Source organism: Phodopus roborovskii, unplaced genomic scaffold (assembly GCF_943737965.1).
Source record: "Phodopus roborovskii unplaced genomic scaffold, PHOROB, whole genome shotgun sequence".
In the NCBI taxonomy this organism is placed as follows: domain Eukaryota; kingdom Metazoa; phylum Chordata; class Mammalia; order Rodentia; family Cricetidae; genus Phodopus; species Phodopus roborovskii.
In genome coordinates, this window is record NW_026126433.1 from 26,899,214 (window position 1) to 26,914,446 (window position 15,233).

The window sequence follows — 15,233 nt, forward strand, 5'->3', positions numbered from 1 at the left end:
CCATAGTAAATTGCCTTTGTTTGTTAGACCTGGGGTCTCACAAGGGTAGGTATATTACAGCCCTAACCATTTGTGAGTAAGTGAAAATGCGCCTTAATTAAAAGCTAAAAAGTGCACACCTTTGGCTTTCGAGGTCTTACTCCTAGGTCAGTGCTTTCCCAGAATCCCTGGCCTCCTAAGGCACAGACTTTCTGAACTGGGTACGTGAGCATCCCTCACAATAGGAATGCAGATAATGACCTCCATTAATGAAGGAACAAGCATCTGTCCCCTCCCGTGAGCAACAGTACAAGCCCTTACCGTTAACCGTCTGGTGGGAAGATTCGACTATCTTCTGTTTTCTTTGTGGGTGCGATTTGCATACTTGTGTTTATCACATCTTTAATCCACACCGCTTTTCAAGGGTTTATCACATCGCAAGCCTCAAATACTCTCTCTAAAGGAGGGAAAAGAGAAATGGGCTCAGCAGGGGTGTTTGTACTTTAGAGCCCCTCGCCCAGAAACTGAGTTCCCCGGGCCTGCCCACCTCCCCAGGGTACTCATTCCAAGCACCCGGCCAACAGCCAATTTAAGGTCTGGCTCAGGGATTTGAGCTTCTCCCTGCCTGGCACTGAATGAACACTACCACCTCTACCTCACTGGAGACCTCATTAGGACTTGAACTCTGGTCTTTGTTCCTTCCCAGCGGGTTCTATTCAGAGAAAAAGGTGGAAAAGAGGAGGGGTCAGGTAAGCCCACAGCTCCCAGAGCAGCAGGAGTCCAACAGCCTCTGAGATCCGGAAAGTGAGTAAACAAGCAATTACTGGAGAGAGAGCCTAAAGCTGCAACCAGAGAAGCGGTTTAACTAATTCGAGTCTACTCCCTGCAGGAGAGGACAGAGCCTTCCCCAAGCCCTCCTCCTTCCCAGCTTCTTGGGACTAATTCCACCAGCCTCCTTCTGCCTTTCAAGTGAAATTCCATCCCTAGCATGACCAGGGTCCCAGGAGTAAGAGGAAGACCATTACCAAGACCACTGTCACCCCTGCTCTTTGTTGGAAGGAGAAAGAATACAGTGTGCTCTAACGCTCCCTCTTCCCACAGCCTATGTCCTTTGGATCTCTCTGCTCTCTCTGCTAGAGAGGAGCTAGGAAAGAAGCGGGTGACTCAGAACTTGCTTCTCAGAACCTGGAGTGGGAACCCAGCTGGGCTGCAGGAAGTGTAGGGCTGCGTGAAAGAACCCCCACATTCCTCCCTTTGCACTCCAGCAGCCTCCTGCCTACTGCTAGTAGACTAGTCCTCAGTTTGTTCACTTCCTCTGCTTCCGATGACATCAACACCACTCTTGTCACAGAAAGGCGCAACGTAGCTAGCTAGCTATTGCTGCCTTCACAGACTTGATAATTTGGTTTAGAAGGAGAGGTAAAAATTTCCAGACATCAAACATGTCCCTGAGCCTGGACAGTGATGGCACACACCTCTACTCCCAGCAGAGGCAGGAGGATCTCTATGAGTTCAAGGCCAGTCCGGTCTACAGAGAGACTTCCAGGACAGCCTCAGCGGTTACACAAAGAAACCCTGCCTCAAAAAAAAAAAAAAAAAAAACAAAACAAAACAAAAAAACAAAAAAAAACACAGAACCAATGTCCTGAAAAACATTACAAAATACAGTAGATTCCACTTTGGATTTTGGGCTCAATAATTTCTCACCTGTATAATTTCTCACTTTCTTTAAAAAAAGAAAAAAAAAGAAAAAAAAGGTCTCAAGGCCATCAAACAGCTCCAAGCCTCAGGGATAGGGTTGGTCCCCAAAACCATTGTGGAAGAGAAGAATGGGCTCCCACTGACTTCTCCCTATCCATGTTGTGGCAGACCCACAGCCACACATGAAATGAGACAAAAATTTTTAAATAAATAGACTGGTCTAACTAGTTAGCCCAGGCTGGTGCCAAACTGATCCTCCTGCGTTTGCCTCCCATGCTAGGATTGTAAACCACCAGCTTCCTCCCTGGAATACCCGCCAGCCTCTAGCTGCCCCTTTCTGCTCCTCTCTCCCTCCCTATCCTAACTCCTGGTTTCAGGTAGCATTAGACCTAGATGTGTATCCAATTGAGTCCCTCTTTCTTCAAAGCCTTCCTTGACTCCCAGGGCCACTTCTGTTTTTAGGCAAGCATTCCACCATCTTTTAAGATGAAAGCATATTCCCCCTCTGGCACACCTAACTTTTGGTAATCTGATCATTCTTAATCTGTGAGTCTATGCTCCACTCCCCGTTCATACACTGATCAGAATGAAGCATTTGAGGCAACACCGCTCCAACTCTCCTGGCCTCGGGACCTTTGTAAATGCAACTCTTATCAGTCTGAAAAGATTCTTCTCTATGCTCCCAATTTAGCTGATTCCATGGGAAATCACTATAAAAATAACACACACACACACAGCCTTAGCAAGGCTAAGCATCCCTCATCAAATTCCTGTACCATTATAATATTCAACTGGGATTGTAACAATCAATATTTGTATCTTTCCTCCTGTCTAGACATCAAGTTCCTTATTCATCTTTGTATCCAGTTCCTGCATAGACTAGGCAGTAAGTGATGGTTGAATGAGAGACTGACCAACCGACAGAAGGATATGGGATGCCAGAGACTGATAATATCACCAAATTACTCTGTAGGATGAGTAACCTCTTAGTTATTATAGAGCTTGGGGGGCAGAGTGTTGAGGCAGAAAGGAAAACAGACTGACTTAAGTGTTTAAAGTCAGGGGTGGCGACAGTAGAAACTGGAAAGCAGGCACGGGAATGAGCTACAGCAGGAAGGCAGGGGAGAGATGAACTCTGCTGTAATCCTGGTACTGAGAAGGGGTATGAGTAGGAGAACCAGACAAAATCCAGGAGAAGGCCTTGGATGCAGACAGTAGAATCTGGGAGAGGAGATGATCTGTTTGTTTTTAGAAATAAATAGCTTCAGCTAATGAAGACAGAAAGCATACAGACTGGAGGAACTTGGGCTCTAGGTTTCATTTTGTTTCTGGGTGGGCTAAGCACGTACAGACCTCACCCTAGCTTTTTAAAATGCTGAGGCAGAAGTCTAGGAGTGAAGAGGTTTGTAAATCACTGTCATAATTTTCACAGGAAATGACCCCATTACCAAGAGGACTTAACCCTTCTTTGACATTTTGTCCTATGCTCTCTCTGAAGGGCCTGGCTATTTCCCCACCTGAGCGGGACGTTTTTCTCACCCTCTCTGCAGTTCAGTCCGTTACCTTTTCCTACTTCTCACATCCCGTCTGTTTTCTGACTCTGAGCTTATTTTAGTCTTGTTTCTCTTGAAATCATCACGGACATCTGTCTCTCTTGCCTTTCCCATCCGTCCACGCCCCTCTCCCCTACTCCCCCTTCCCTCTCCTTACCGTCCTTCTAGTTGCCTTAACCGACCTAAAACTGCTTGCTTCCCCTCCCTCTCCTCAGTACCCAGAGCCTCTTGGTTGGACATGTCTCAACCTGTTTCCAGTCTCCAACTAATCCTCCACAACACTGAAAAAGACAGATGAGGTCAGACTTAGTGGCATGGAAAGGGAGAGAAAATTTCACTCATGCCGGGCTTTCTGAATGGGAATAACTACAAGCATGTGCACACTCACGTGTGGGCATACCAAGTGTACATATGTGTGTTTTCTGCAGGTGAGAAAACCAACTGTTGCCTTCTTCATGGAACATACTAACATTCCAATGTCTTAAACTCTTAACGTATTTAGGGGATGATACATCAGAAACCTCTCTCTTTAGGCATGGTGGCACTAGGGCTCTGGGAAACCATCCCTTTATTTTCCAGAATCCTATAGCAGTTTGTTACCTCGACAACTGGTATGTTGGAGTATAAACTGCAAGGGTCTTCATCAATTGGGAGTGAAGAAGAGACTGTAGGCTGAAACTAACAAGTTCCCTGGAGTAATTTATCAGTATTTCTGATAGTTTACAGAAGGCAGACTAGAAGGTGCTTATTCCTCCTGCTAAGACACATATTTAGATATATATATATATATATATACATATATATGTATATATATGTATATGTATACATCACATATATACATATACATACATACATAATGTTCCTTCCTCCATTGGTTCTGCTTAAGGCATATACAAGCCTTTTCAGTTGGCCTCAGCTCCTTTCTGCCACCTTAGTCCTTGTTTACTTTTAGGCCTGTTCAAAGGGAGAAGGAAGTTAGAGCCAGGACCTCCACAGCTGTCCCTCCACTCACTCTCTAATCTCCTTTCTCTCTCTCATCTTCTACCAGAACCTGCTAAATTTCACCCATGACAGCTTTGGCTCAGTGAAATTTTCTTTGTCCCTTGTCTTCTGTGACCTCTCTATGATTCTCCTCCCGTGGCAGTAAGTAGCCTGGTTCTGCTCTCTTGCTCCCTTTGATGGTAGCCTCTGCCTGCACCAGCCCCTGCTTCTAGGCTCTCTCATCACTCGGCCTCAGCTTTCTGCTCCCCCCTTCTCCCTGGGGCTCCTTTTCTTTTTAAATATGTAACACTTCACAATTTGGAATGTCATCCGTGAGCAGGGGCCATGCTAATCTTCTCTGTATTATTCCAGTTTTAGTCTATATGCTGCCAAAGCAAGCAGGATTTTTTACTCTCATAGCTCTGAGGACTATAGCTAACTTGACCACATCCCCATGAGGAAGATATATAGAAAGGTCCAGAAGCCTGCAGGAATGTTTCTCAAACTGTAAATCATTCCATATGGCTGGGGGCAGCATATGGAGGAAGGAATGGCAAGAAGGAGCCAGTAACCTAAAGCTGAGAAATTCATATTTGATTGTGAGATCAGTAGAAATGTCTGCTTTTTTGTTTTAATTAAAAAAAAAAAAGTCCTTATCTTTTATTTTATGTGTTTTGCCTAATGTCTACTTTGCTTTGTTTTGTTAGTTTTTGGTTTGGGGTTTTGTTTATTTTTGAGACAGGGTTTCTCTGTCTGTGTAGTCCTGGCTGCCCTGGAACTCACACTGTAGACCAGGCTAGCCTTGAATTCAGAGATCCACCTGCCTCTGCCTCCCAAGTGCTGGGATTAAAGGTATGTGCCTTCATTAAGCATATTTTTAACTTTGCCTCACAAAGTATTTATCTTTTAATCACAATTATAAAGCACACACACAAATAGAAACCAAGAGAAATGAGTGTCTTCCTGAGTTGAGTCACATTTTTCAGTTTCGAGTTCCTAGTCCCTTCTTCAGAAGGGTCTCACGGCATCAGGTGGGGGTGACTTTGAAATCTTTTACTTGAGGTCTCACTAGAATACTCAAGATGTACAACTTGCTTGCTGGTGACCTCATTTATTCTGTCCTGCCTGAGAAGCAACTCTCTCCTTTTTACTCATGTGGGCATTCAGGAGCCCCAAGAGCAGGAGCAAGCATCACCTTGGGAGGCCAGATGCCTGCTGCTGAGGTGACTAGGGGGCTGTGAAGCAGACAGCTGGGCCAGCCCACACCAGAGTCACCCACATGCATATCTTTACAGCTGTCCCCACAGTGTCACTAAGAAAGCATCCTTTAAAAGAGTCTGGAGATAAGAGCTAGGGGACACCCATAGGAATCATAGGGCAGTAACCTCCCTCCCCCCCACGCACTGTCCCAAGTCCCTGGACTTCAGCTTCTTTGCTTTTAGCGATTTCTCCCATGGCCGTAAAAATAAAAGTCACTCTAGTCTCTAAAGTAGGTCACATTGTGGGGGAAGGGAGCTGCTGAATGCAGATGTCAAGGAATTTTCACCCTTTTCCAAACCAAAAATAAAACTTGGAAACTGTCTGAAAAAAAAGAGGTACAGCTTAAGAAAAGCCAGGGAGAAGAAGGTGGGCGGAGCGTGCTTGTCCTAAATTCACTTGGCCCACAGCAGACCTCTCTCAGAGAACTTGACTCAGTGGCAATTCCTCACCGTGACTGCCCACTCCCTGAAACCCTGGACTCACAAGCTAGTGAGTTCCTGCTAGTAGGACTCTTGCTGCATGATGCAAATAACGGCTCCCTTCTCCTACTTCTAGCCACTCTCCCTGTAAAAAGCCTCTATTGATCCATCCAAGACTAAAGGTGGGGGGGGGGATGAGGCAAAGAGGCCTTTTGGATTTCTCCATCCAAGTGGTTCTGAGATTCATTATCTGTTCTATAAAGCAGCACATGCAGTCCCAGCAAAGGCTGGAGGAGAGACTGTGGAGCCCACGTGTGGGCTTCCCTGGCTTTGCCTCTCCTTGGCTGCACCTGGCCACCAGCCAAGCAGGCTTTCAGCTGCTGCTCCTGTTTCCAGTGAGTAGACTCCCCTGCCCACCCCTGCTATTATGCAGGGATTGGGGATCTGGTGAGGCACAGAGAAAGGATGACAACTTTCAGCCAGCACAGCTGTGGCTTGATCTCCAGCATCCAGAGTTTTGAGAGACTCTTTGCAAGTTTGATGGTCAAGAAATATTAGCCTTTCCTTTTTTTTTTTTTTTTTTTTTTTTTTTTTTTGGTGGGCTGTCACTTTCCCAAATCAGAGAGCTCTTCTTCCCTGAGCAGTCAGATGCTTCCTCAAACCAAGTCCCCTCACAGTGAGGTGGCCTAGGAAGACCAGACAGACAAACGAGAGCAGAGATCCCTGCAGAGGGGATACGAGGATATGTGCTGGGAAGTCAAGAGGATGTCCTCAGTTAGTAGCAACTTGGAGAAGCCCTGCTGCATGGTTATCCGGGCTGCAAGAAGGGAATCAAAATGAAAAGCAGCCTGGGCATCTCCCACCTTAGTGTTTGGAGTCCATGGAACCCAGGTTTGCTGAGTTGAAGAGAATGGTTTAATTTGGTTTTGCTTTTGTTTTCTTTTGTTGCCTCAGAACAAGCAAGCTCCCCACTGATGCCCTGCTAGGCAGGGGTGGGGGTGGGGGTGTGGTGGGGGAGAGAATGGATGGAAGAATAAGCAGTTGGGAACAGGACTTTCAGCATACCCCCAGTACTCAAATAACTGAAAGGAGCCTTGCCTTAGGGGCAGGGAAAGCTGGCAGAGGTCCAACTGATAGAAGGAAAGCAGAGAACTGGGGCCAGGGTTAAGCTTGGTTAAAGGAGTCAGGGACAGCTAATTCTCACCTTCTGTAAGTTAGGGATGTGGCTTATGACACAGGTGTGGTGACCAGGTCTCAAAACATATCATAGAAAATGCTTAATAAGTCTAGGTTTACCCACAAGCATCATAGGCTTACCCTGTCCCTAAGTCACCCGCTAGAGATGCTAAGTGGCTATGCTAGTGAAAGCCTGTTGTTCTTTCTACAGCTTCCACAGATGACAGCCAGGACTAGTTCCTAAGTGGGCAGCATCCAGTGGTGCACACTGCTGTGGGTCTACAGAGAGGGGAGAGAGGAAGGGGATGGAGGGGAGGGAGGGGAGGGAGGGAAGGGGAGGGAGGGAAGGGAGGGGAGAGAGGCCTTTTTAGGAATGCAGTCTCCAGAGGCTTCTGCTTCTCTGCCTGTAGGATTCCAAAGGCCTGAGACAAACCCCAGGATGCAGTCCAGCAAAGATGATTTGGGCTATATCCCTCTGGGACAGGGAAATTGCTAGAGAGGCTTTTTATTTTTAAAATCTTCATTCCCATCATGGAAGGGGCTGGTGGCACACATAGGGAAAAACCGAATAAGGAAGGAGGCATTCAGCTAGATGTGTATATTTTGCACTCGTAGCTTTCATATTCTTTCCCTAATGTACCCTTATTATTTATCACTAGCCAAGTGGTGATGGCACACACCTTTAGTCCCAACACTTGGAAGGCAGAAGCAGGTTGTTTTCGGTGAGTTCAAGGCCAGCCTGGTCTAGAAAGTAAGTTGCAGGACAGTCAGGGCTACACAGAGAAACCCTGTCTCTGAAGGAAACAAAAAAGAAAGAAATATTATTGAAAAAGTCCAAGGGCATGAATTAAGATAGAAGTGAGGCCTAACACCAACTCTGCTTCTACTGTTTTTGCTCTCAAAGCTTTCCACTGGGTAGAACTTTTAATTTGAACAATAGTTCAAAGGCTGAGAGACAAACTGCTCATTACTGGACAGAGTGCCAGGAATCCTGGGAAGCCAACCTCACTCCCTACTGGAGTACTGCATCTCACAGTAAAGGCTCCTTTCATAGTCATGGAAGGTTGGATCAGCATTTCTTTTCATCTCATCTTCTTTTAGGAACTGCTGGGATAAAAGGGAGTCTAGGAGAATGAAAATTTCACAAACAGGACAAGAATAAAATATTTAGGGCAAAAGACCAGAAATCCCTTGGATATTCAGTGAACTGAACTAACTCTACTAAAAAAAATAATAATAACTATAAAGAAATAAATTTCTGTCACATTCTATGCCACAGTATGAGGCTTTAGACCACCACATACTGGCTCTAAGCAAAATTGTTACACCAAGTACGTGGAAGAAGAGAGCTAGGATAAAACGGGGTCAGTTCTGTCATTAACTTCATTCCCAATACTAACATGTTTTATTCTGAATGCTCCGCCAAAGAAGTTAAAAGGTACATCCCCTACAACTCCCCATTCTAAACCTACTCTACCATCAGTGGAAGGAAGGGAAACACTGTTACAAGCCACAGAGAGAAAGAAGCAAGGCATTTTGGAGTAGCAATTCAAGCTTCCCATCATTAGTGGTTTTCCCCAAATCCAAAGGATGGTTTCTGAACATAACATAGTTCATAGTTGGGAAGCAACTTTACTTATTCTCCATTAATGTGATCTTCTTGGAGTCCTTTTTTTTTTTTTTTTTGAGACCTGTTCTATGTATCTGTGGCTGTCCTGGAGCTTGGGCTTGCTATATAGATCAGACTGTCCTCAAACTCACAAGAGATCTGCCTGCCTCTGCCTCTTGAATTCTGGAATTAAATGCATGTGCCACCAAGCCTGCCCCCCAAACCCTTTAATCACCTGGCTTTTACATAGCTGTTAAGTTTTCAACTTGGGGGTCCAGCTCAGTGGTAGGATGACCATCTAACATGTTTGGGGTCCTGGGTTCAGTTTCTAATGCCAGAATCATTAATTTAATGAACAGACTGGAGACTGTGGTCCCCATTCAAAAAGGCTAGATAGATAACTCAAAATAGTTTCTAGTCACACTGTACCTTATCCAATTCTGGTAATCCTGCCTGAGCATCAAGATGTCTAGGCCTAGCAACAAGTGTGGCTTAATAAACATTTTATGCCCAGCAATTAGAGTTAAATATATTTTTTATTTATCCCCTTACTTATCACTGGAAGCATTTGTATGTCAACAGGAATTTGTTCTTTTCAAGTTTTTACTCCTGTTTACTCCTTCCTGAAAATAGAACTGATAAAATCCAAGAAAGTCACAGGGTTGGTGTGAGACAGACACATCTATAAGCTGCTGGTGGAGCAAAGCTTCATGCCTGCCAGAGCCCAGAGGGGAAAAAGAACAAAAGGACCCACACTTGCTGATAGGATCATTTAAAAATAGAAAGCTCCTTTTTCTCCTTCCCTACAAATGCACACAATTCTCTTAGCCCAGCATCTGAGTTATACACATAATTCACTTCTATGGCAACGATAACAACAATTGAGTGCTTCCCAAGTAGAAGTTACTTGTTTGAGTCTGAGACAGGTTCTCAGTGTGTAGCCTTGACTAGCTTCAAACTGGAGGACCTCCTGACTCAACTTCCCAAGTGCAGGGGATTACCTGTATGTGTCACCTTGCCCTGCAGGTATGAAGTATTTTCCAAGACCATTAACTCAGTAATTTTTACAACTTTATGAGGTAAGTACAATTATCCTACTTTTACACTTGAAAAACAAAACAGAACAAAAAAAAAAAAAAAAAAAAAAAAAAACAAGAGTTGAAGCAACACCAAGAATTCAGAGAGAAGTGACAAGACCAAGGTATGAAAACCTAGGCATCCTGGCTCCAGAGCCCATGCTGTTACACTGTTTAGTTTGTGCAACAAAAAGATGCTGTAGTAACTTTTTCCAATTTATATTCTCTAAATTAAGCAGACACATAGTCCCACAGTTCAACTTCCTGTGAAACCATGGATGAAGAGGGACCTTAGTCTCATCTAAAATGAACACACCAAATGTTACCCCTTTTAAATATAAGCACACTGAGACAGCTGTTCAAGCATAACTGCATTCTAGTAACAGGAAATGTTTGCAGAATTAAGGCCCTAGACACCTTCAGTTTAAGATCCACTTAATGGATCCTTAGTAGTTATAATAGAGCTTAAGTAGCTAATGTCTAAAAGAAAAACAAGGCAATTTCATAACACCTCACTTTTACGCTATGTATATATAATCGTGGTGGAGAAGGAAGCCAACAGCTCCCCTGTCAGAGTCTCACAGAAAGAGGAAAGCAACTGCCTCCTCCACTGTGACAGTTCATGGAATTAGAACTTAAGCTAGGGCCAAGGCATTCATTCCATCACATGCTCCTTTTGTCTACCGGCTCGCTACACAGCCTTTGTCTCTTTCCTCAGTTTCTCCTGTCTCTTAAGCACTCTAGTCAGCTAGAAACTGGTGCTATATTTTCAAGTAGCAGCAATTATGTTTTCAAACCCAGTCTGTAATTGGCTTGGCTTGCTCCTGAGATCACTACCTCGAAAATACTGAAATGTTTCACATTAGACAAAACGGTCTCTTTAAATTGACTTGGCTGCCATCTGTGTATCAAGACCAAAACACTTATGTCATCATGTAGGTGACAAGAACAAATCAGGAAGTTGGTCTAAATGAGAATTAAATTTTTACCCAACCCTCCTTGACCTCCTTCCTCCTCTGGCTTGATATAATTTCACTTTCACCAATGCATTTACTTTCTACAACTAAACTAGAAAAAAAGTGAAATATAAATCTTGACATCTAGTGGAACACAGAGATGAGTCTGAACATTTAGATATAAGGCAGTCTCACTGGTTTCTTCATGTTTGGTCCTAATAGACTTCTGAAGTAAGTTGTTATTCACCCCCCCCCCACTTCAAATCTAAAAAATGATCCATGGTCTATAAATTAACAGGCGACAGAAATGAAGTTTTGGTGGAAGCATCTGAGGATATGGCTTTAAAACTTGGTCCTTGAAATTATTTAATAGTAAAGATTCCAAGCAGACTATAGAAAAGCAAACTAGCCTGTGATGACTATAGAAAAGGCAGTTGTGGTGGCAGGTTTCAAGAACCTGCCGGTGACTGATACCTGTATCTATCAGCAGTCCTCTGAGATGGGGATGTGTGTGAAAAAAAAAAAAAAAAAAAACAAATAAAAAACCTTGGATGTGTCTCTTGATACTTAAGACAACCAACAATGTCCCTAGTCTGTCAATGACTGATACTAAGAACCACACCTTCCATTTCCCAGCATGGCTGCCCCTCCCCCTACTTAGTTGAAAACCCAGACAGGTGATTACATACAAGCAGGCAATGGAGTTGCTTCAAAATATTTAATACGTGTTAGACACGTAAAGTTACATTTTTATACAAAAATCAATACAGAGGAGGAGAAAATACTGTACAAAAACCTTATCAGCTCCCCCAACCTTTATACAACAAAGACTGGAGTACCGTATCTACAAAACCATAAGGTCCTTCCACTTAGAGCTCGCCTGTAAACTTTGTTTCATTAAACACTTTTTAAAAGCACTGTGTAGTAAGTTCTGAGCTAGAGCTTTTAAAAATATATCTTTTCTCTATAAACTCCGTATTTCCAAGCTTGAACTCTTCTGTGAAGTTCACCAAGCTTTTTTTCCCCTTTGGGGAATCGAAGGTCCCTTAATGTTCTGCTGTCCCAGAGTAATCACAGGGTAGAAGCGCTTCTTCTGTGCCAGAGAAAGGGAGGGAGGGAGGGAGAAAAATAATACAAGTCTCTACTCCAGGCGAACTCCCTCTAGTCTGAGGAAATCCTATGAGGAAACGCCACTCCGCGCGCCGGTGAGGTTCTAGCTTTCAGGAGAGTGTGTAAAGTCCCTCTCTCCCCGAAGATCGAACGGGGAACTCCCCTGCCTCGAGCATTTCAGCAGCTTCCTTTTCTGTGCTGCTGGCAGAGGAAAGTCCCTGTCTGCGCCCCCAAAAGTCTCAAGCCCCGGGGAAGGGGTGGTGCATTCCAGAACCACAGAACAGTCTCAACACAAGACAAACGTACACACAGACACACACAGACACAAAATTTAACGATCGATCGTCCTCTTCCGATAAGCCTCCAACTCTAGGTCTCTGCGTGAGACTCGAGAGCCACGGCCCAGCCGGGCTGCCCCGTCCGGGGCGCTATGCTGCCCGGCAGCAACCAGTCTCCCCTACGCGCCCAGCGCCTACGGTCTCGGCTCGTCCTCGAGGCCGGGAGAGGCCACGGCCGTACTTCGGGGACGCTCGCTGCTCAAGCTCCAGCCGCACGGGCCCCGGGGACTCAGAAGGCCACGATGGCTGTGCTCCAGGGGCTCATGTCTCTCAGCACCGGCTTGTCGCAGCAGATCTGCCCGGGCTCGGCGGCTTCCGGGCCGCTCTCTTCCGCCTCCTCTTCCTCCCGGCCGGTCGCAGGGCTTTTCCGTAGGAGTCCCGAGAAGCTAGACCCGAAGATGGTGATGAGGTTTGCCACGTTCCCGGTCTCCATCTCCTCGTCGGTGTCCTCCTCCTTGCCGGTGCTCGGCTGCTCCTCCGAGTTCCGGCGCGGCTTCTTGAGAGGGGTCGAGCCGGGCGCCGGGCAGCCAGCGCGGCCACCACCTACTCCCGCTGCGCCGCGCTTCCTGGGACATGGGGCGGGTGGCGCGGGAGAACCGTCCTCGGTCGGCTGCTCCTCCCGGGCCGGGGGACATCCGCACGGGCGCCGCACTGCCCGGGACCCCTCGGGGCACGTGTCCAAGCCGCCTCCAGAAGCCACCGCGCGCGGACGCTCCACGCGGCCCCAAGCAGCTGCCGCCGCCGAGTCTGCCTCTCCCCCTCGGACAGCGTCCTCCGCTCCGGCCGCTGCGGCCACCGGCACGGAGCTTCCCGCTCCCGGCGTGTGGCACACCGAAGGGCGCTGAGGCTGCGGCTGCGGCTCGGGCTCCGGCCAGGCGGCGCGGGCAGACGGCGGGGGCGGCTCTCCCCAGCCGGAGGGTGGCCCGGCCACCGGCTCTCCGGGCTGTTGGGGCGGCGGCACCGTCGGGATGCCAGAAGGGCCGGCCAGGTAGAGACCAGGGCATGGGTCACTCAGGTAGACCTGGCGGGCGCTGCGCAGCACCAACGACACCAAGAGGTTCTTGTGCAGCTTGATGCCGCCGCGCTGGACCCGCGAGTTGTAGATCTTGCCAAGGGAGATGCTGACGATACGGTGAGCCTCCAGCTTGAACTCCATCCTGCCTCCGCTTCTCGAGTGTGGCGCCTAGAAGATGGGGTGAACGCCTGCTCGCGTTCCGAAGCTGGGAGAGGAGAAGCAAGCGGAAGCAGGTTCGCCTCTGGGGTTCACCTTTGGCGGCTGAAAGCTCGGTGGAGAAAAGACCCGGTGACGCGCAGTCCCCTCCTCCTCTTCGCCTCTGACAACAAATCTGATCTGGGATGGCCGCTAAACTGAGCAGAGCGAGCCCACACAGCGCCTTATATAGACTCCTCGGACGCCAATCACAAAGCGCCGCCAACCGTTCTGGGCGGGCCGATGCGCCTCGTGCGCCGCCCCCAGCCAATCGGAGGCGGAGGAGGGGCGCCAGGGCCGGTTCAAACGTTAGTCCCGCGGAGCAAGCTCTTAAAGGGGGCGATCGCAGGCAGCCCAGGGACCAAGTGCGGTGGGATTTGGGATCCGAGGTAAAGGCGAAGGGTAAGTGAGTCCCATAGAACTGTCTGTCATCAGGGATTCCGATTTGTGAGCTGTTTTGGCCAAACTCATTAGACCCGAACTATTGGAATTTTCTTTCGTTTTGAGTGTCAGAATCTACTCGAATCTACTCACACCATTTCTTGGCAGGAATGGGAGCTATGGCTATACAAGACTGGGGCAACCCTGAACGACAAACAGTAGGAGGTAGTTGAGATATTATTTTGGAGTCGGCTCCTTTCCCATTAGTGTCATACTCTTAGCATTTGACCACAAACAAAAGGGGAGGTTCTAGAAATTCCCAAGCTTCTGACTTATCAAGGAGCAGTGTTCAAGCACAAAGTCATTGGTTCTCACCTAAAGCTGGCATCTTTCACTCCGTTCCCTAAATTCTCAGTTGTCACACAGATTAAATGGAATAAATAGAAGATGCTATCTACTTCTCTGCAGTGTTTGCTTGTTTGGTTGGTTTTGTTTATTTGTTTAACAAAGTAACTGAGTAATCCACACTTGGGGGAAATCTAAGTTCTAAAAATACAGAGAAGTCTTGGGTTCCCATAATGATGTTGTAAATTTGTTTTATGTCAAGCTTATACTATGGGGAAGGGTGTTCATCCACTGAGTCTTAAAAGTACCTGGCAAAAGGGCCACAAGATCGTATTTTGTAAATTACCTCATAGTCTTTTAGTTTTAATTCTAAAAAGGAGAAATCCCGTATATACCTACAACAAATGACAACTCTCAAACACCATAAAATGAAGTATAACTTTCATGGAGTCTGTGTGCAAAGTTGACCTGATACCATATTAGGGTTTCTCCAAGCAATGTGTTTATGTAGATTAAAAAAAAAAAAAAAATACTAGTGAGATATAAGCTTGGCCACAGGAGAGCAACTCAGTGAGGTTCTGATAGAGCCTGCTGCATTATAAATGACCTATTCAGGGGACACAGAGTATATCAGGTATAGTGCATTTCGTGGGTACATTTATCAATGCCACATAATAAGTGGTACTTAAGACAACTAACTGTGCAGTGATATTCTGTGCTCCTGTCTAACACAGCTTGCTGACAATCCATCTTGAGTGGACTCAGTGAGTTGGCTAATGACCATGGGCAGGACCAGGACCTGGGTCTTTCAAAGCTTTCTTTCTTTTCTTTTTCTTTTTTTTTTTTTAAATGTATTTGTTTATGTAGATGAGTGCTCTGTCTTCCCACATGTCTGCAGGACAGAAGAGGGCACAGGATCTCATTATAGATGGTTCTGAGCCACAGTGTGGCTGCTGGAAATTGAACTCAAGACCTCCAGAAGAGCAACCGGTGCTCTTAATGACTAAGCCATCTTTCCAGCCCCAAAGCTTTATTTCTTTTAATCAGCATTTCTTTTAAATATTTATTTATTTATTTATTTATTTATTTATTTGTTTTGTTTTTTGAGACAGGATTTCCCTGTGTAGTTCTGGCTATCC

General features: G+C 46.3%; 1 protein-coding gene and 1 non-coding gene across 2 annotated transcripts; both read right to left on the reverse strand.

Moving 5' to 3' along the window:
- Positions 1 to 4,509: 4,509 nt before the first annotated feature.
- On the reverse strand, positions 4,510 to 4,612 carry LOC127223762 (U6 spliceosomal RNA). Its single transcript, XR_007834647.1, has one exon. It is a non-coding gene; the product is annotated as a U6 spliceosomal RNA (small nuclear RNA).
- A 6,802-nt stretch (positions 4,613 to 11,414) lies between these two features.
- On the reverse strand, positions 11,415 to 13,504 carry Ier5 (immediate early response 5). Its single transcript, XM_051186003.1, has one exon. It carries the CDS (start codon positions 13,312 to 13,314, stop codon positions 12,388 to 12,390), a length of 927 nt encoding a protein of 308 aa, XP_051041960.1. The 5' UTR covers positions 13,315 to 13,504; the 3' UTR covers positions 11,415 to 12,387.
- Positions 13,505 to 15,233: the final 1,729 nt, after the last annotated feature.

Bases quoted from the DNA above. Each gene is read 5' to 3' on its own strand.
- Ier5 (XM_051186003.1), bottom strand. From the start codon at position 13,314: ATGGAGTTCAAGCTGGAGGCTCACCGTATCGTCAGCATCTCCCTTGGC.